Below are 20373 nucleotides of genomic sequence, written 5' to 3'. Positions count from 1 at the left end.
GTTCACTGCTGCGTCAGAGCCAAGTGGGAACAGGGTGCCTCTAGAATTTAATTAAAAGTTTTCCTTTTTGGAACAAAGGGTCAAAAGTTGTTAACTGGTTAGCACTTCTTAAGAATTGCTACTCAACTCTGAAGCCAGCTAGATAAAAACCTTTTTGATTTAAAACAAAACAAAAAAGAAAATAGAAAAAGTCCACCTTTCTTGGGGACATTATATCTGTTACAGTCTCTAACAAGCTAACAAAAAAAAAGGTTAGAACATTTATTCTGAGGAAGAAATCCCCAAACTCTGTCAAAGGGATTTAGCCACTAGAAGTAGTACCCCTCAACTGGTCCATTCTTGTTGGTTCAATGAAATACAACACATTTGTAAGCTGAGGAGCTGTGCTAAGCAGCTGACTTTTAATAAGGAAATGCATGATCATTAGCAAAACCGTGACTGGGGGAGAAAAGTCTATCACAACTTTCTGTGGCTACAATACAACGGTTCACTTGAAAGCTGACAGGGAAACTTACTGGACATTGTATACTTGTTGGACCCTGCACAAGCCATTTGAGATAAGGAATCTTGACATGGCATGTACAATCTTCAGCTATGAGATTCTATTTTTGTATCTTTGAAATAAAAGACTACACTTGAAAACCTTAGTTTCCATTGCCCAACATGAAAAAGCTTTTAGAGAAGATGATTTATCTCCATACTGCCTTGTCTTGTTGTAAAAAGCTACAAAAAAGCCAAGAAGGGGGGAAGGGGAATCACCAAGATAATCATGAATTGGCCTGAAAGTTCATTATTAGGAAATAAATTCCAAATGTGAAATAATTTTATGGAAAGAAGAGGAAGAAAAGGAATAAATCAAAGGAAGGAAGGAAGGAAGGAAGGAAGGAAGGAAGGAAGGAAGGAAGGAAGGAAGGAAGGAAGGAAGGAAGGAAGGAAGGAAGGAAGGAAGAAAGGAAAGGGAAAGAGGGATGGCTAATATGGAAATATGTTTTGAATGATTTCATATGTTAAATGATTATTGCATTTTTTGACTTCTCAATAGATGGAGGAGAGCATGGAAGAAAGGAAAGAATTTGGAACCGAAAATAAAAGTAAAATTGAATTTAAAAAATGTCCAGTTCTGTCACTTGTTAGATGAAGGGCCATCAGGTCATTCTTAATTTGTAAAGCTGAGGGGACTCGTCTGTAGATAACCCCTAAGATTGATTTCAGCCCTAAATCTATGAATCTACAGAGTTACATGAAAATATACAAAAAGTCATTTTTAAAAAGAAATGTTGTTCTTGCACAATATGACAAATATGGAAATATGTTTAAAAGGATTGCATATTTAAACTATTACCAGATTGCTTGTTGTCTTGGGGAGGGGAGAGGCAAGAAAGGAAATGAAAAATTTGGAACACAAAGTCTTACAAAAATGAATACTGAAAATTATCTTTGCATATATTTGGAAAAATAAAATTTTACTGAGAAAAAAATAAAAAGAATCACAGGATTTAATACTGGAAGAAACTGTGGCTGCTTAGCTTCTTCCCCTCTTAATTTACAGATAAATAAACTATGACTCCAAAAAGCTTAAGTAATGTGCCCACAGTCACACAGCTAGCACTTACAATGTCAAACCTGACTTTGTGAACTATAGATCCAGCACTCTCTGCCACAAAATGGACAACCCTTGTTGTCACTCCCAGCTTTGCTTTTGCCTCAGTTTTCAGCATCAACAATACCACTAACCTAACTACAATGAACCTCGCTCAGAGGGATGTTGTAAATTAATGTGAATTACTCCCGGAGTTGAAATCCTGGCATTAAATACTGCTTTAATTTCAAATAACTGTGTTACTACCAACAGTGGAAGAGGCAAGAGTTCACAAACAGCAGGAAGGATTTTCATTAAAAAAGAAAACTTCACAAACTATGTCAAGACATGCTGATTCTAAATTATGCTGTGCTGACACTACAGGAAAAGTAATCTGACAATAGCACTGTGTTTTTTCTTGAGCGGGTTACCATCCCTAAGCAATACCAGTCTCAAGTGGGTAAATAAATATCCAACGCATGGACTACAGCCCATGTTTGTCTTCCTAAGCTTAATGTTGTAACTAAGAAACCAAAATTATACAAGCACACCAAGTCTTTTCCATTCATTATAATTTTGGTAAAATACAGAACAGGCACTAAAGAAACTAGCTTTGTTCATGGAGAGATTATAAGCAGTTTTCAGTTGCCAGATGTTTATTTGTGAAATAATCACTAATATATATTAAATAACACATTTAATATAACATTAATAATAAAAATAAAATGATCCATAATTAAATAATAAATACATATCATGTGTTGGATTCAAAGTTCAGGGAAGCGACAGGTTAAAAAAAAAAACCCAACTCCAAATAAACCATTACTTTCAATATATGTCAATCACAATCAGAGCTAATGTGGTTGGAAGGGGCCATAGATGATTATCTAAATTAGAGTTCAAGGATCTTCAGGGGTTCCAGGGATAGTTTGTTAATTTGAATTGATTTCAGTATCATTGGTTGCCTTTGTATTTCATTTGTTTTGAGAATAATATCTGACTAGACTGACAATAGGGTTCAGGTTAAGAATACTTGCTCTGGTCAAATCATAAGCCAATCTCTTGAGTCCCATCATATAGAGAAATTGGCAGGTTTTCCCTAAGTAAAACCCAAACTATGAGCCTAGTTTCTCTTAATCCAGTTAAGTTTCCATGCTCAAAGGTCTGTTGCTAAAGGCCCCGTAGTAAAAAATCTACCTGAGACCAAGAAAATGGCACTGTAACACACATGTCCAGTGCACAAGAGTGGTTCCCAACATCCAGCAAGATAAACAATGATGAATTATCATCCCTGAGGCCCCCAGTTCCATAAGAGAATACTGATCATTTTTTTTCTTTTTTTTTTGGAGGGGGTGGGGTGGTTAGGCAATCAAGGTAAGTGACTTGAACAATGTCATCCAGCTAGTAAGAATAAGAAAAACTCTGCCCAGACATGCAATGATTCATTAGGAAAAAAAAAGCTACTCTGAATAAAAACTAGGTTAACGGGGATATCTGGCTCTCCATTAGCATAGGTTTTCCAATCATCCTCATACCATAAGGATCAGTCATGTGACACAAAAGGTCTTTTTTATAACTGTGCTAGAAATTATATTCCCCACATAAGTGAATAGGCTAAGTCTCCAGCTTCTTTTCAAATGTCAGAGCAATCTGAGCACTGTCTCAGAACCTCATTTTGCTTTGGGGACTAAAAATAAAAACAAGTGCCTTAAATCCAAGTTAACTTACAGGTGCCTTCTTGTCAATGGGTTTAATGACAAACTTTTTGTCATTGAAAGAGATGTTTCTGATTTCACTCCAAGGGAAGCCAATCTTTGGGGTCAATCTAAAGAAATAAAAAGAGAAAAAAAGGTTAATATACATTTATGGGTCTAATGAGAGTCATTTCTCCTCAGATGACTCCTAAATCCTCTCTCCCGAATATCATAATCCTAATCAACAAATATTTCCTAGACATCTCCATCTGAATGTCCAATGATCATCTCATAGACTAAACATATACAAAAATGGAACTCATCATTTTTCCTTATAATCCTCCCCTCTCAAAGTTACGTATTTTTATTGAGGAGACCATCATATTTTTAAGTCAGCCTGATATGCAACTTTGGAATCATATTTACATATCCCCTATTCCTCAATTCCCATATCCCATATCCAGCTGAAAATGTTTGCTGATGTTATTATTACTTCAAATATCTCATAACTATTCCATTCTCTATACTCACAAAGCTGTCATGTAAGTTTAAGATCTCTGGGATTTTAATACACTTTTGGTGGAATTGTGAATTGATCCAACATTTTGAAGAACAACCTGGAATTGTGCCCTAAGAGTTATAAAATTGTGTATACCTTTGCCTCAGCAATATCACTATTGGGTCTATTTCCCAAGGTGATCAGGAAAAAAGAAAAAGTACCTATTCTCTTCTAAAGTATTTATAGCAGCTCTCTTTGTAGAAGCAAAGAACTGGAATTCACTTTAGAAAAACATGGAAAGAATTGCATGAAATATTGAAGAGTAAAGAACCAAGAGAATATTGTACATGGCAATAATAATACTGTTTGAAGAATAATTGTGAATAACTAAATTATTCTGAGTATTATATATACTCAAATCAACTACAAAGTTAATATGAAGATGCTAGTCCCCTCCAGAGAAAGAACTGATAAAGAGAAATATGCATAGTATGGTTTTATGTGTATGTGAGTGGGTGAGAGAGAAAGGGTGGGTTCTCTAGTGTAAGGTGGGGAAGGTGGGAGAGAGATACTTCAGAACTTAAAATGTAAGAAAAAAAATTTTAATTAAAAAAAAAATCTCATTACCTCCCATCTATAACAGTCTCTTAACTGGTCATTCCTCCTTTCTAATCTATTCTCCAACATAATCTTTCTAAAGTTCTCATATCACTAACTTACTTTCCTACTTAAAAGTCATTTTTCAGTGGCTCTCTACTACTCCTAAAATAAAATGCAAACTCCTAAGGTTTTAAATTTCTTTATAGTTGGATTCCAACCTATAATGGCCTTAGTTACTTATTTGTAAAGTGCTTTGGAAACCTTAAAGTATTTACATAAATGCTAACTGCTGCTACTACTACTAGTTCTATAGCATAGTACTATTATGCTAAGATCATTATTATTTGTGGATTCATTCTACAGTTCTTTTAAACAAGTCTAAACCCCACTTTCCATCTGCATGTCTTTGTACCTCTGCCTAAAACACTTCCTTTTCTCTTTCATCTCTTAGAATTCTTAGATTTCTTCAAGGCTTATCTTAGGTCCGCATGCTATACAGAATTTTATTTTATCTTTTGGGGGGGAGGATTCACTAGTTGTTAGTACTCTTTCCCTTCTCGAAGTATCATAAACTTAATTCTTCTACTTAAATGTTTTATTCCCAACTATGAAGTAAGCTCCTTGAAGAGAGGGGCCATCTCTAATTTCTGACCTTGTATTGCTAGCACCTTGCATATTCTAAATGTTTAACAAATGTTTCATCAAGTGTCCAATTAAATTGAAATTCTAAAACCTATTGTGTTTTGTCTTATAAACAAATCTGTTATAGGAAAAAATATGTGTTTGAACACTTGCTAAATAAGTAGCAATTCTATGTTTGGCACAGCTATTAAATTCTCATCGTGTACTCTACTTTTTTAATACATCGTTCCTTTCTGAGACTTAGAATTTCCTTGAGCATAAGGATCCTAACTAATATTTCCCTTTTCTCCCATAGCACCCAACATAATAGATCATCATCATTGGATCATCTTAGGAATCTCCTGAGAACATTAGATAAGGAAATTTTATAGGAAATCAAACTGAAGCTTACAAATTAAGTGAATAGCCCAAGGTTCTAATGTTTTATAAATAGCAAATCCAGAATCTTTAATTGCAAATTCTGCACTGATTCTACCGAATCATAATGGGCACTTAAATGAGTACTGAACCAAGACTTCAATCATAATCTCTATGGGCAACACAGGCCAGGCTCTTAACTGAAGTATCAATTGTTTTTAGCATATATACTGTGATGTTAAGAGACAAGAGTAGAACCAATCTCCATTTAGCTGTGCGGCTCACATATTATCCACAATAAGGGAAAGGATCATAGGGCCACAAGAGCAGAAAAAGAACATCTTCTCTAACTTCCTCATTTTACAGCTGGGGAAACTGAGGAACAGGGAAGTTAACTGATTTGTCTAAAGTCACACAGCTAGTAAGTCTTCAGGGTAGGATAAATGGATCAGAGGTATGATAGATAGATTTATGTACTGTGATTTAAGTTATTTAAACAAATAAGATCTAAAGAAGGAAAGTAATTTTCCTGTATGTATTCATACATGCACAGGGTGTCAACAATCTCTCTGTGTCGACTATATGAATCAGCATTAACAGGTAGAAGGGGCTTAAAGGGATCATCTGATTTAGCTTCCTTCATCAGGTACACATATAGTCATTACTGATGCAGTTTCTGTGGGAACCCCACATCAGAGCTGGTAATAAGAAAGAAACAATGAACCACAAGAGTGTTGCTCAATTTGCGATGGCATAATTAATGCCGTGGGACCAGAGAGACTAAGTTTACAACTCTTTCTAAACACTAAGCAACCAGGAAACGGATGGTTTCCATGTATTCCTATCATTACCTACTCCCTCATCTTGAACATACAGAATTTCTGTTGCTATTCTTAGAAAAATTAGATCATCAGTCTGTGCCATCATCTTTCCAGTTACTTGGTTGTGGGTCTGGGCATTTTGCCATCAATGGCTCTCTGATGACTAGTAGCAGCCTTCAGCTGTGGCCTGACCTTTTGAAAAACCATGAAGCTTCAAGGATGAATTACAAGCCATAACCATTTATGAGCATGGTTTCAATGTCCAAAGTAGAGAACGGATCATGAAGGCCATATCTAAAAAAATGCTATTAAAGGGATCAATTTAAATACTTGACTTGGAAAAACAGAACAAAGTTTGGAAAGATTTTTTTTAAAGGCATTTATATTTATAATGGTTCATGCTAGGAAGAACAAAGTTCTCTTGCTGGAACTTCATCCTTGGTCAAGAGAGGCTTTTAAAAAAAAGTGGTTATATTATACTATATACTATCATGAAGGAAAGATGTAGAATCATGGATTTAAGAGTTATAAGGGAAGTCCAATCCAACCTCTCACCTCTTTTTACCAACAATGGAGAATCAGAGGGGTTTAGCGAACACAAATAGCAAATGACAAAGATGGCATCTGAACCTTGGTTCTCTAGGTCTCCAAATCCAAGACTCTTTTGATAGAAAAGATAAACCTTGCCTTCAAAGAACTTACAATCTAATGGTAAAAATAACTGAGCAGCCATTTTCAAAAGAAAGTATGAGTAACATTAATAAAGGCAGCAGATGGGTCTCAGTGCTGTTCCTACAGAGAGATGTCCTTGCTTTTAGAGGCAGCTGGGTAACACCTTGTTAGACCTGACTGATTTAAAACCTTTATTACTTACTAGTTGGGTACCTAGGCACAGTTCATTTAATCTCCCACTCCTCATTTGTAAAATGAGAATAAAATAGCATCTACCCCCCCCTCCCCAGGGTTGTTGTGAGGATAAAATGAGATAATATTTGTAAAGTGCTCTTTGCTTAAAGTGTCATATAAATGCTAGATATTATCATCGCCATTATTATTATTAATAACATAGCTCTCAACAGATTCAATTTCTATTTCTTTTATTTCAATTTCTTTGGTGTTGGAGCAATGAACTCCAAACATTTAACTCAGGGGTTCTCAAACTATAGCCCATGGGCCAGATGTGGCCCGCTGAGGACATTTATGCGGCCCACCGGATTATGGCAAATGGTCTGAGGGGCGGAGACAGAATGTGAGCTTTTATTTTTACTCTAGTCCGGCCCTCCCACAGTCTGAAGGACAGTGAACTGGCCCCCTATTTAAAAAGTTTGAGGACCACTGATTTAACTCAACATTATTATTAGCAATGGGGAAGGGTTTTTTTTTTTTTTTAAATTTTGGTATTTCTGAGTTCATTGGTACTACCACTGAGGAAACCCCTCTTACCTATTGGGCGTGTTAGCAACTGTTTTGCAACTTACTATAATTGTGTAGAGCACTGATAACTTCAAGTGACTTATCAGCATGAGAGGCAAGCTGGAACCTTGCTCTTTCCTGATTCCAAAGTTAGTTCTTTATCCACTAGGTATCATTGCCTCTGAGTACATGTGTAGATAAAGAGCTAGATAAGGATAGATAAGTGTGTATGTTTGTGTACATTTAACATCCCCTAGCTTTAGTGAGCTCTCAGTCTTCAACCCTGACTTTCAATGCCCTTGATTACTCCAATGACCAAGAGCCTGGCACATGGCAGGTACTTCATAAATGTTTACTCACTGACTTCTAAAGTCAGTTCAAAAGGAAAAGAACTTTGGTCACTAGACTAATTCCAGTGAAGGGAGTGTCTCAAGAGAGAGACAAGAGAGGAAGAAGGGAGGAGGGGAGAGAAAGAGATAGAGATAGGGAGACAGAGATAGAGACAGAGACAGACAGAGGAGAGTGAGAAAAAAAAAAGGGAGAGAGAGACAGAGACAGTGAGAAACAGAAAGAGAGAGAGAGAGAGAGAGAGAGAAGGAGTAAGAAGAAAAGGGAGAGAGGGGGAGAATTTAAGACATGCTAGGTACTATGCTAAGATGGAGAAGTAATACAAAAAGAAATAGACAGTTGACACTTTCAAGGAGTTTTACATTCTAATGGATGAAACTAGATAGGATGTTAATAAAATTTATCAACACTTTTTTTTCCCCTTTCTCAAGTTTAAGTTTTGCAACTGGGGGAAAATACAAACAAATTAACGGAAACACCAGTTAAACTGACAAGTCTTGAGATTGGAGAGGACTGAGAGCAGAAAAGGAGGTCTGAATGGGGCTCAAACTCTATTCAGGAAAAGACAGAAACGCTTGTGGTTTGGGGGCAGTTACAAGCCGACATCAGCAAGTTCCTGCCTGTGGTTATTAAATGTGGCTTGAAAAACCTGTTTAGATAACTATGGTTCTATTACGTCATCATTCAAAAAACTAAGCTTAAGAATAAGAAGCTGTCTCCCTCTTCCAATCTTATGATTGGTACTTTTGAGTTTTTCCTTTTATTCTATGTACTGTTCTCCTTGGGACCCAATGAAGGCTGAGCCTCATTCCCTAAGTTGAATCTTTCTTGCATAAAAAGAGAACACCAAGTCCTTTTTTTCTTCTTCTTCTTTTTTCTCCTACACCTGCCTAAACCAAACCATCTCACTAAAAAAATAAAAAAATAAAAATAACACACACCCCCATGACCTTGAAGCTCATTTGTAATTCCTTGTTAATTGTTTTAGTGTAGAGGATGACCAATGAGTGTGATTGAGAAGGGAAGTGGAGGGCACAATGGAGTAAAAAATTAAGCATCTGGGGAACCTGGTTTCAAATGCCAGTTGTGCTACTTATGCCTGGGTGAATTTGGGCAATTTGTAAAAACAGAAACAAAAAACACTGAATTAAAGGACCTCTAATGGTGTCTTTCAGTTCTAAGTCCAGGATCCTGCTAAATTTATTTATTTATTTATTATTTATTTTCAGTAGGGAGGAGCAGGAAAAGGGTGACAACTACACCTTTAGAACTGGAGGGATTCATCTTAGCCAACACTCTCACTTTACAGAATGGTACACAGATAGAGGAGCAGATTGTTTCTAAAATGGCCCTGGAATAGTAAGAACTCACAATATGTAAGTCAAAGGGTTTTCCTCAACAACCCTGAGAAGTACTGAGAAGTTAGTATAAGTATTATTATTCCCATTACACAGATAAGGTAACTGAAGCCTTTCAAGGTTAAGAAGTTTGCAATTAATCATCAGGTTCTGGAATCAACTCAAGTCCCCAGACTTTTCCCATTGTACTATACCGCTATACCACTTCTGGAATTGAGAATCAGGAGTGTGATTCAGCAGACTATAGGATATATATATATAAAACAAAGATAACAGCTAAAATAATAATAAAAAAATGTATAGCAGGGGCAGGTCAGTGGCGCAGTGAGTGAATAGAGCACCAGCCTTGCAGTCAGGAGGACCTGAGTTCAAATCTGCCCTCTGAACACTTTCTGGCTGTGTGACAAGTCACATAAAACCCAATTGCCTCAGCAACCCCCCCAAAAAAAGATATGTATAGTAATTAATGTGTACCAGATTAAGTACTTCACAATTATTATCTCACTGGATCCTCACAATTACCCTAGGATATAGATGTTATTACATTCTCATTTTATAGATGAAGAAACTGAAGCAGCAGAGGTTAACTAGTGACTCAACATCCAGAGGTCCTTGTGCTCCTAACAGCCCCCCAACTATAAGCTCTGAGCTACTGGAGGACTTTTAGAGAAAAGACAACAGGAAGTTATCATCTACATCCTGTCCCCCCATCCTCCTGTAGCCCAAATATCTCTCAAGGATCTAAGAATCTCAGATCTGAACAGGATATCAGAGACAATTAAATCCAAGAGAATCTCATTTATAGCCTTCCTCAAATGCTCAAAAACACTTCCATGGAAAGTTATAGTGAGGACGAACCTATTACTTGATAAAGACAGTTTCCTTTGAATAGTATTGTAAAAGTTTTCCTTATTGTTTTAATCAAATCTAAACTGTCTTTTTACAACTTCCACTCACTGTTACTAGGATGATGAAAAGGGAATAAGCATACATTAAATGCCTACTATATGCAAGACAATACAACCCTTGGATTTAGTTTTTTGGTCCAGGTTTGTTTCTGGTGCAGGGCTAGATTTCATTGAGTAAATAAATGGAAAAAAAAAAATTTCATCAATATAAGGAATTTCCAGTAAGAAAATTCCCTCTACTAATATAAATGAGCACCTGTAGAACAATAAAAGCTTAAGTGATAATTATTGTCAGGCAACCAATATGTTAGAGGCAGGACTGGAATCCAGGACTTTCTGACTCTTGAGGCCAGTCCTCTATCTACTATGCCAAGTTGCCTCTCCATCACTGGAAATACAAAGACAAAAGCAAAACAATTCTGGCCCTCGTATGCTAAATAACAAACACAGAACAAATGAAACTCCCCAAAGTTTTCAGAGTTTAAATTAAGTTTAAATTAATGCACTAATTTATGTAGCCTTAAAGGTCTCTGGTAACTCTGAATATTACATGGAAAGTTCCTACTTCAGGGTAGGTATTAATTTTTGCTTCTTTTTGTATCTCCAAAACTTAGCAGAGTGCCTGGCATACAGTAGGTGCTTAATAAATGTTAGTTAACTGCATCAGTAGAAATATGATATGAGCCTTCAGGCATTGGCTTCTAACCTTTGCAAGAATTGCTTGGCAGGCAATCCCAAGTTATCACTATAAATTCTAGTGATTAGACCCTATTCCATAAATAATCTTGTCATAAACAAATGGGCAGGGAAAGATTGCATTAATGATCCACCTGTCCCAATCTTACACTTTCCCATTTCACAGGCTCCTAGGATAACTCATTCTTATTCCCTCTTAGTTTTTCCTTCAAATAAATGAGTGTATAGAATTTTATCCAAATTTTAATGGATATACTATACTCCTTCCCCAGTCCTCCACAGAGTTGACATTCTGAACATTTCAAGACTCTGCATGTACTGCAAACACTTAATACCCAATGACATTAGGAAAGAAGGTAGAGCCAAATACAGGTCTTTGTGCCAAGCTTTTGATGTATTCGTATCAACAGAGTAGAAACAGACCTTTAAGAACTGTCCTTTCCCTGGGCCAACACAAAGCTGAACCAAGGCCTTCATTCAATCCCGTTCAAGATTGCTAATTCCCCATCTGTTCCCTATTCCTGCTACCCCATCAGTTGGGGAAAAAAAAAAAAAAAAAAGAAAAGTTGCAACTCACTTATCATCTTTCTCGTAAATATTCAGCCCAAGGGCATCCACTCCAAGCCAAAGGTCTGTTCCTTTTTTGTTTTTTATCTCAAAATAATTGATCCCATACATCTCCAAATCCTGAGCAATCTTCAAATACTCCAGCATAGCATTATCTCTAATTGGGGAGATTAAAACACAGACACACACAAAACACTAGATTAGTATAAAATTAATTTCACATTGTACTAAAGTTTGATTTTGGCAGTTTTTTATGTACTGGTCATTCTTCCCCTATCCCCTCTCCATAGCACTCAGGAAGAACAAAGAGAGGATATCAGAACAGCGAGGATCCCAAGGTGGGCAGGAATCACTGGTGGAAAAGAATTGAGGGAATACTGCCATCCAAACATACAGGATGAATGATGTTGCTGATCCCTCACATCGTAAAGGATTGCTCACTTGACAAATTGAGACAGAACCTCTGTGATATCTTTGCAGAGTAGACAAAAATGCCTTTATTAAGTGACATGGTATTTATCTTTGCTGACCTAGCAGATTATTTCTTCTCTGGACTGTCTGCTAACTCCAGGGTTCCCATGGCTTTCCTCATTTATTATTGCAGACCACTCTCCTGTCTGCTTTTCCTTGTCCATCCCAGCCCAGAGAAATCACTTGCGTCAGATGGGTTCAGCCATGGGGGTGCCATAAGTAATAGTCTATGACTGCCAGGAGCCTCCTGAGCAAGACCCTTCCAGACACTGTGTCTGGCATTCAACATCAAATGCTGCCAATGTATGAAAATAAGGAGCATTCACATCAGAAAACAAAGCACTGCACCATTTAAAAAAACAAAAAACATTGGCTAGAATGATGAGGTCACTGTAGGAGGGTGTTTTGGCTAAATTTTTTCTGGGTTACAGTGGGGATGAGATTTCCAGAAATGACTATAATGGAGAAGCAAAAGGTCCCAATAAGATGTATTTAAACAAACACCTGAACTTCTCACCTCCAAGCAATATTTCTGTTTCTCTAAGATCAATGTGCCTTTAGGGGTTCTGTCTCATCCAATGAAAACCCATGAGGAGGCAATGATCTTGCATTCCATGCATGAGTAAACCAATACCTCTTAAGTACCAGAGAAAACAGGGTACCAATAGGGTTTTTTTTTTTAAAGGAGGAGGGGAGCAGCCTCTGTATTATTTGAGATGTTTAGATTTTTTTTTTCCTCCCCTAAAATAAGTATCAAGAAAGGAAATACAGCCTGGGAAGGAGCTTTCCTAAAATTTTATGTAAAGGCTGATCCTCGGGCTATAACTACAATTTAATTATCAAAAATAAATAAAAAACCACAACAAAAATAAATGCTCTACCAGTTACATTAAAACTTTTTAATACCTTATTAGGCATTAGGACTGGAAAACAGTTCAAAAGCCTCCTAGAGCTAATTACTTTGAGATTCCTAACTGAAGTCACATGGTAAAGAAGATTAACTGGAAGAGCTGGAGATGACCTAAATACCAGTTTGTACTACAACTGAGCACTCACTTCAACATCCCACGGTGTTCTGCATGCCACACCTGGATCCGATCTTCCCATTGTTCTCTGGAGAGCTTGTGCTGGTCCATTACTCTGAAATATGGAAAGAAAGAAATTAATACCTCTTTTTTTCCTTCTTTTTCTTTCCTCTTTCTTTTTAAAAGAATGCTAACAGCTATGAAATCTGCCTCTGCCTTCCTCTCCAGAAAAATCCTTAGTTTTCTTAGATAAGTCTAAGAAGCTTTTGTTGCTACATTGGAGTTAGAACAGAGAAATGCAAAAATTTAGATCTGGTTGTCAGACCAAATCTGCCCTAATCTTCTTTGAAAAACTTAAATATTCTGCAATGTCTTTTTTTTTCCCTCAAGAAAGGAAAAAGGATATAAATCACACAGATAGTAATGGGGAAGTTCCTAGATTAAACAAAATAAATTAACATAGGGATTAAGCAGGGATTTAAGTGGGCTCCACTATCACTCTTTCAGATTGCTACTTTCTTAGAGGAAATGTGACTGAGTTGAACTCAATTCAACATGTATTAAGCACTAACTAGGTGAAAGGGACTGTACCTGGCACTAGGGATACCCCAAAGTTGAGGAATTTATATCCTACTTAAAGGATTCACTTCACATACAGTGATGAATAGGAAAAGGCCACACCCAGTTCTCACCCTCCATATTTCCATGAGTACAGGGTATTTTTCCTTTCTGGTTATTTTTTCCTCCCACTACCTGAAACTATTCTAAAAGCAGTCATCAATCTCTTCACAAAGTACACTTTGTGGGCTGGAGAGTCAAAAGTCCAGTGACTCACTTTAAAAACGTACAAAACCCAGAAGTCACTGGAGTCCCAACCCTGGCCCTGCCACTCCCGATACTATTTGTGTCATCCTATGCGGGATGACACAAGTGAATGACTAGATGATGAAGGGCAGATGGAGAGGGTGCTTGGGATTACCTCTGAGGGATCAAACGTTCAGAGCTGAGGTACCCAGCTTTATGCACTTCTTTATTATAATCGCCAAACTTGGCTTGAACAGCATAGGATCCAAGAAGCACTGCAGTTTCAGGAGGGCAGTAGATTTCATCACTGAGGATTCCATCTTTCACTTGTAGGAAGAACAGCTTCTGGGTTATGTCCTGGATCAGCTCCTCAGGTACATCCTCTGGGTAGAATTTGGCCCGGAATTTGAACTGAAGGGGGCTCTCCTTTTTGACTTCCTGAGCAGAAACCTGGACAAGAGGAAACAAACCCACTTAAAATTCAAATGACAAAGTTTTAGATTTCACAACACATCATCTATGGCATGCATAAGCACATGCAAATGGGGCTCCAAGATTACATTTTCTAGGACAAGGTTCTTCAAAATACTTTTTGAGTATATTAAGCAAAAAAAAAAAAAATAAATAAATCCAGAAAAAATTTTAGCCTATCTCTGTTTTGCTAGACACCCATCATGGATTTAGAAGGAGCCAATTACTGATCTGTGTCTCCTTCTGGCTTATTGTCAACCCTTACATCCAAACTGTGTTCACAGGGTCATAAATTATAGGCTTATCTAGCCTATCCAACTGCTCTTATTTAAGAGAGGGGCCTCAAGATCCAAAGGTAGGCCCTGCTTTGGAAGCACCCTCAGTACACAAACATTATGGGAATTGCCCACTATGGAAGGTGGAGTTGGAAAGCTTGTCCCTGAGCTCTAATATTTATACCTACTAACTCCTTTTCCACCATATTGTGGGTTAGACAGGCAAGCTAAGCCAAATTCTATTATAGTACATTATACTAAACTTTGAGAAAATATGGTATTGGATTTGCATCTTAAGAAGTGATATAGGGGGAAAAATATTAATGCTTAGTTTACTTTATCCTAGATCTGCTAAAAAATAAGAATAACTTTTCTTAAGTACTGGGGCATAATTAAGCCAACTTGAGCAAAGCAATACAAAGTGAATGTTTTTATAAAACATTTAAAAAAAAAAATCTAGTTGTTGCTTTTAGAATCTTCCCAGGAGCAAATTAGCTTCTCTGGTACATTCTAATTAAAACAAACAAACAGACCAGCAAACCCAAGGTTCAATGACAGTAGTACAAGGAAACACCATACTAACTCAATGAAGCAGGGAGTTATAATACATAAGATATCCAGTTCCCAGGACTGCCAGTTCCCTGGAAATCTGCAAGTATAATTTTTTTTTTTAAAGTCCTTTAGAGACAAATGAAAAGAAGGACTAGAAGGAGAATAAAGTGCTCAGGTTTCCCTCATCCAACAGTCAATATCAAATCAGCAAGCCAACACACCCAGGTTAACAATCTGTAAATAGTTAACCCTCATTTACCTTTTTATCAAGCTTCAACCAGGTTGGAAATCCTTTATTATCCACATACTGGAGGCCAAAGTACCACACTTCCCGAAGGCCAATGGTCTTAACCACCTGGAAATATAAATGTAGAAACCAATTAAAGAGGGATGCCTCTCCCAAATGGGCAGAAATGCCAGGTAGCCAAAATATGATACAGTTTTCCTAGAGTTAGCCCAATTCCCAAGGGAATAACCAGTCTGGCTGGCTCAATTGCTACACAGGTCTAAGAAGTCCTTGTGTGCTTCTGGTTATGGCTCTGCTTGTCAACCCCTCAGTCCAGGAATCTGACAGCTAAGGATAGGGAAGGGAAGAAGCAATTGTGTGAAAGGCAGGAAACAGATGGTGGCACATTTCCAGGGTGGTGATGCTGAGGGCTGGGAGAGAGGCAAGCTTAAGTTTTACATTCACCAAGGGGTGACAGGCAGATTTTTGGCTTCTAGGTTCCTAGGATGTGAAATAATGACCATCCAGTGCCAGGAGCTTCATATCATAGTGTGGAGGAGGGGAAAGATTTAATCCTGACTCAAAGTGAGGACTGTTCATTAGCCTCATGAATCATTTTTTAAATTCTTTATGGTGTTTCTGAAGAAAAGAAAGTCTCTTGCAATCTGATTCATAGGGAGTATCATGCTGTTACTACTGTGTATATGAATGGTTGGGGGTCAAGGGTAACTACAGGACACCCATTCAGCATATTCCACAATGAACATATGATCTGTGCTCAGTCAGCCCAGGCTTTGAATACATGCTGAAAATTCCAAAAGCTGCTCGATTTTTCTGGGGAACCCCCCACATTTTGTGGTTTCTTTTAGGCTGTAAAAGAAAAAGAGATCCCCATCTAACCATGATAGAAATCCCAAACTAGGTATTTACATTTTAAACCAAAATCTGACATTCAAAGTAGACTGAGTTCATAAACAGCTAAAGTTATGCAGGCCTTTAGAATCTTTGTTTTCATGGAATTTAAATAAAATATGGAAAAACGAACCCACTGTTACAAGATTGGAGGGGAAAGTAGTGACTAATCTATGACATAGAATTTAGATTCATATATTTTATTATTTCATAGGAACTCAAAGTGAAAAAAAGAATGAGAACAGATCCAGATTTCAAAGATTATAATTCAACCTCCCTTTATATCCCTTAACTAGGATGAATCTTCCCTTCCCCCATACTTGCCCATGTAGCTTTTTGAACAAGGATGGACATTTTATCCTTGTTAAATAATTTCATCTTGGCAGATTTGGCCCATCTAGCGAACATGTCAAAGTCTTGAGATCTTAATTCTATCTGAGAAGAAGGTGGCAGAGTAGGCAGAGTGACCTCAAGGCCAGGAACACTCATCTCTGACTCTTGCTAGCTATGTGACTTTCTTAAACTATCTCTCTAAAGGCTGTAGATAAAGTGCTAGGTCTGAAATCAAACTTCACACATTGTGGATAAACCACTTAACCTCTTTTTGCCTCAGTTTGCTCAAATGTAAAAAGTATAGTAATAGTACCTACTTTGGTAGGGTTATGAAGATCAAATAAGCTAATTTTTGTAAAAATGCTTAACTCACCATTGCCTGGCATGTTATCATTATTGTTCAGTTGTTTCTCACTCTTTGTGACCTCATAGATCATAGCAAGCCAGAACCATGCATGTGGTTTTCTAGGCAGAGATACTGGAGTAGTCTCCTTCTCCAGTTCATTTTGCAGATAGAGAAACTGAGGCAAGGTTAAGTGACTTGCCTTTGTACTCTATTCACCTTACTACTTAGGGGCCACCAAATCTAAACGCAGACATATTAACTGTTTTTTGTACTTAAGATAAATCTTATAGGGAATTCAAGCCATGCCATTCGCTACTCATACGACTCTGAGCAAGTAAATTAACTTCTCTGGGTCTTAACTTCCTTAATCTGCCAAAAATGAGGGTTTGGACACAATGATCTCTAAGGTTCCTTCCAGCTCAAAATACATGAATTCCTGACAAGCTTCAACCTTGAGACTCAGATGTTCTGTTCGCCCCTCTTTCCTCCTCCACCTATCAACCTCAATTCTTCCTCTACCTTATGCAAAAATGTGGGGAAAATGACAACAAATATCGCAAAGTCTTCTGAAGTTCTCTCTCCATCCATATCTTATTGGATAAACTTCCCTCAATAAGTAATTTTCCTATTGCTGCAGGTCTTTAAAAGGTAGATGAGCACACACTAGGAATGTTGTAGACAATACTTTATATGGAAAGTATGAAGAGGACTAAGGGGTCCTTTATAACTTTGCAACTATGATTCTCATGACATAAATGATAGTTGAGGCTCCTTTATTCTAAAGCATGTACCTTATTCCATCAAGTCAATGAGCATTTTAAAATTATTGTGAACTTATAATGAAAAGTCTTTCTTCTTAAGGAAAATACTTTTTATTGCTCCCAATTTGCAAGTCTGTGAAGCATCACATCACAAACAGAGAGATGGTGATTAAGATTTGCTCAGCTAATGATCTGCTGTGTATGTGTAATGTTGAGGCAAGTTTTATTCTGCTTTCTGAGTTTTATCTCCTCATCAGTAGCAAAGCCTGCTAGCTCTAAACTATGAAGATTCTATCTAGAAAAATGTATCAACAAAACACACATTGCGTTCAAACCGCATTATTTCTTTAAAAAAATTTTTTTTAAAATTTTGGGTTCTGAATTCTCTTCCTTCCACTTTTTCTCTACCCATTATAAAGGCAAGAATGTGATATCATTTATACATGAAAACTGAATTATTCTTTAACAGACATATGTGAAACAATAACATTATCCTAAGAACTGTATCAATGGATATGTGGAAGGTAACCATTTGCAACTTTCTGCAACTTAAAAGAATATTTATAGTTCTCTACTTATTCATTTTCTTCTTGACATCCTCACTAACAACATGGGCTTAAACATTAAATACTTTTAATTACCTCTCCTCTTGAGGTTTGTGAATGTCAATCTCTTATAATATTGGGGTTGATGATTATTTTAAAACTTTTGTTATTGTGTCCAACTCTGTGTCTTCATTTGGGGTTTTCTTGGCAAAGAAAAGGGATTGGTCATTTCTTCTCCACCTCATTTGACAGATGAGGAAGTTGAGGAACAAGTGACTTGTCACAGAGCTAGTAAGTGTCTGAGGCCAGATCTGAACTCAGGAAGATGATTTTTCCTTATTCCAGACTTGCCACTCTATCCATTGCACTACTTAGTTGTCCTGTTGTTTTTTTTTTTAAACTACAGGGTAGCAGAGTTATGTGATAACCCCTTACACATACACAACACACACACACACACACACACACACACACACACACACACACACACACACACACACACATTTTATCTCTATTGTTTGCTTAGCCTCACCCAAGACATTTTTTCTAATACAGATTACCTACTTCATGGAAGAATGAATGAATGTGAATGTGAAGAATATGAATTTACAAATGGGTTTACATAAAATGGACCCTGAACTTAGTCAATACTTGTGAGTGATTTCAAGAATACTAAATACATAACCCTAATCAATGCATCAGCCTCCGGTAAATTCTGAATAAAAAAAAGTTATTCAAATCTTACTAACCAGTAATAAGATAATTACCATTTGATTATAATATTCTTCCTCTTCTCTAATACACAGTCCCTCCCATTTCCAGAAAACAAGAATTCCCTTGACTCAATATTTGAAAAAAAAAAAATCTCACTTTTTAAACTCCTTGTCTCCTATTTTTTAACAAATGTCAAAAGAATTCTATTTTCTCCTTCAAAAATCAATTAAGAACCACTAGCATCAAGATCTGCAGAAACTGAAAGCTAAAATATTCAAGAAAGAGTTAAGAAAATTTGGATAACATTCTCTCTCTGGGGACTTAAAGTAGCTAAGAAGAACTGGCATCTATTCCATAGAAGCCTTTTTCTATAGTAAGCTTCTATTAGTTTCTGGAAATTTGCCTCATATAACTAAAATGACTCCTTTTGGGGATGAGTCCAAGGCTGACAAACTACACATTAAAACATAATACTGGAGACCTGGATGGAAAAGCTTCCTGTAGCAGCCTGCTCAAGCCTATTGAACAAGGGCATACTTGTTACCCATCTGGTATCCTAGGGTACAAAATATTATAAATTTCATTTAACCCATTTATTTACCTAATCTCTAATTTGAGTCCTATTCAACTTTAAGATCTATCCATTCTTCCATAGCTCCTGCCTGTCCCTTCCCTAAGCAGCACATTTCCTGCATTAAAATGGTCAACTTGCCTCCTGTGCAAAAAATGACACTGTAAGTAATGATGATATGAGGCAGCTAGGATGCACAGTGGACAGAGTATTAGTCCTGAGTTCAACTCTAGCCTCAGTCACTCCTCAGTTATGTGATCCTGCACAAGTCACAAAGTGGTCTCCTTCAACTTTCTTTTTTCTCTAAAATGGGAATAATAGCACCAACTTTCCTGGGTTGTTGGGAGGATCACATGAGAGTATTTGTAAAGGACTTTATAAACCTCGTAGAGCTAAATAAATGCTAGCTATTATTAGTAGTAGTGCAATAGTAATAAATATAAAACTAATAAAGAGGTTTCATCTTCTTGAGGCCATGCTTTTCTATCTGATCTCTATCCAATAATATTTTAGCACTATTGGGAGAAAGGAAAGAGAAACCTTAAAAATGAGTGAAGAATCAGTCATCTTGCCAGCTCTGGGTACTCCTACATTACAACCTTTACATTTCTCAGTAAATGATATTTAAGAATGGCTGAGGCACAACCTTCTAGCTCATGTGGTGATAAATCACTAGATTGGTCCTAACTAAGTAATAGGTAAAATCCAGCCTTTCCAGCTTGGAGGTACACATCAGGCTTCTAGGCCTAGCTTAATGAGGCTTCAAGGAAGTCACCCAATGTAATAAGATGCTGTACACAGAGTATTAAAAGGAGAAACAGAACAACTCTCTAGTATTCAGTTCATTAACGGATGGGAGTGCAGCAGTACCTGCATGTGCCCTGG

At 37.0% G+C, this 20373-nt stretch overlaps 1 protein-coding gene across 3 annotated transcripts in view; it reads right to left on the bottom strand.

Moving 5' to 3' along the window:
- EZR (ezrin) overlaps positions 1–20373 on the bottom strand; it is a 67649-nt gene that overhangs the window by 11246 nt on the left and 36030 nt on the right. For all 3 annotated transcript variants that reach the window (XM_074309411.1, XM_074309412.1, XM_074309413.1), the window contains exons 4-8: positions 15340–15435; positions 13958–14232; positions 13010–13093; positions 11493–11639; positions 3308–3404 (exon numbers count right to left, since the gene is read on the bottom strand). In XM_074309411.1, coding sequence (XP_074165512.1) covers positions 3308–3404; positions 11493–11639; positions 13010–13093; positions 13958–14232; positions 15340–15435 — 699 coding nt within the window. The remainder of the gene's footprint in view (positions 1–3307; positions 3405–11492; positions 11640–13009; positions 13094–13957; positions 14233–15339; positions 15436–20373) is intronic.

Source organism: Sminthopsis crassicaudata, chromosome 4, assembly GCF_048593235.1.
Source record: "Sminthopsis crassicaudata isolate SCR6 chromosome 4, ASM4859323v1, whole genome shotgun sequence".
Classification (NCBI taxonomy): domain Eukaryota; kingdom Metazoa; phylum Chordata; class Mammalia; order Dasyuromorphia; family Dasyuridae; genus Sminthopsis; species Sminthopsis crassicaudata.
The sequence above is the reverse complement of the archived record's forward strand: the minus strand, read 5'-3'. Positions and strand labels throughout refer to the sequence as shown.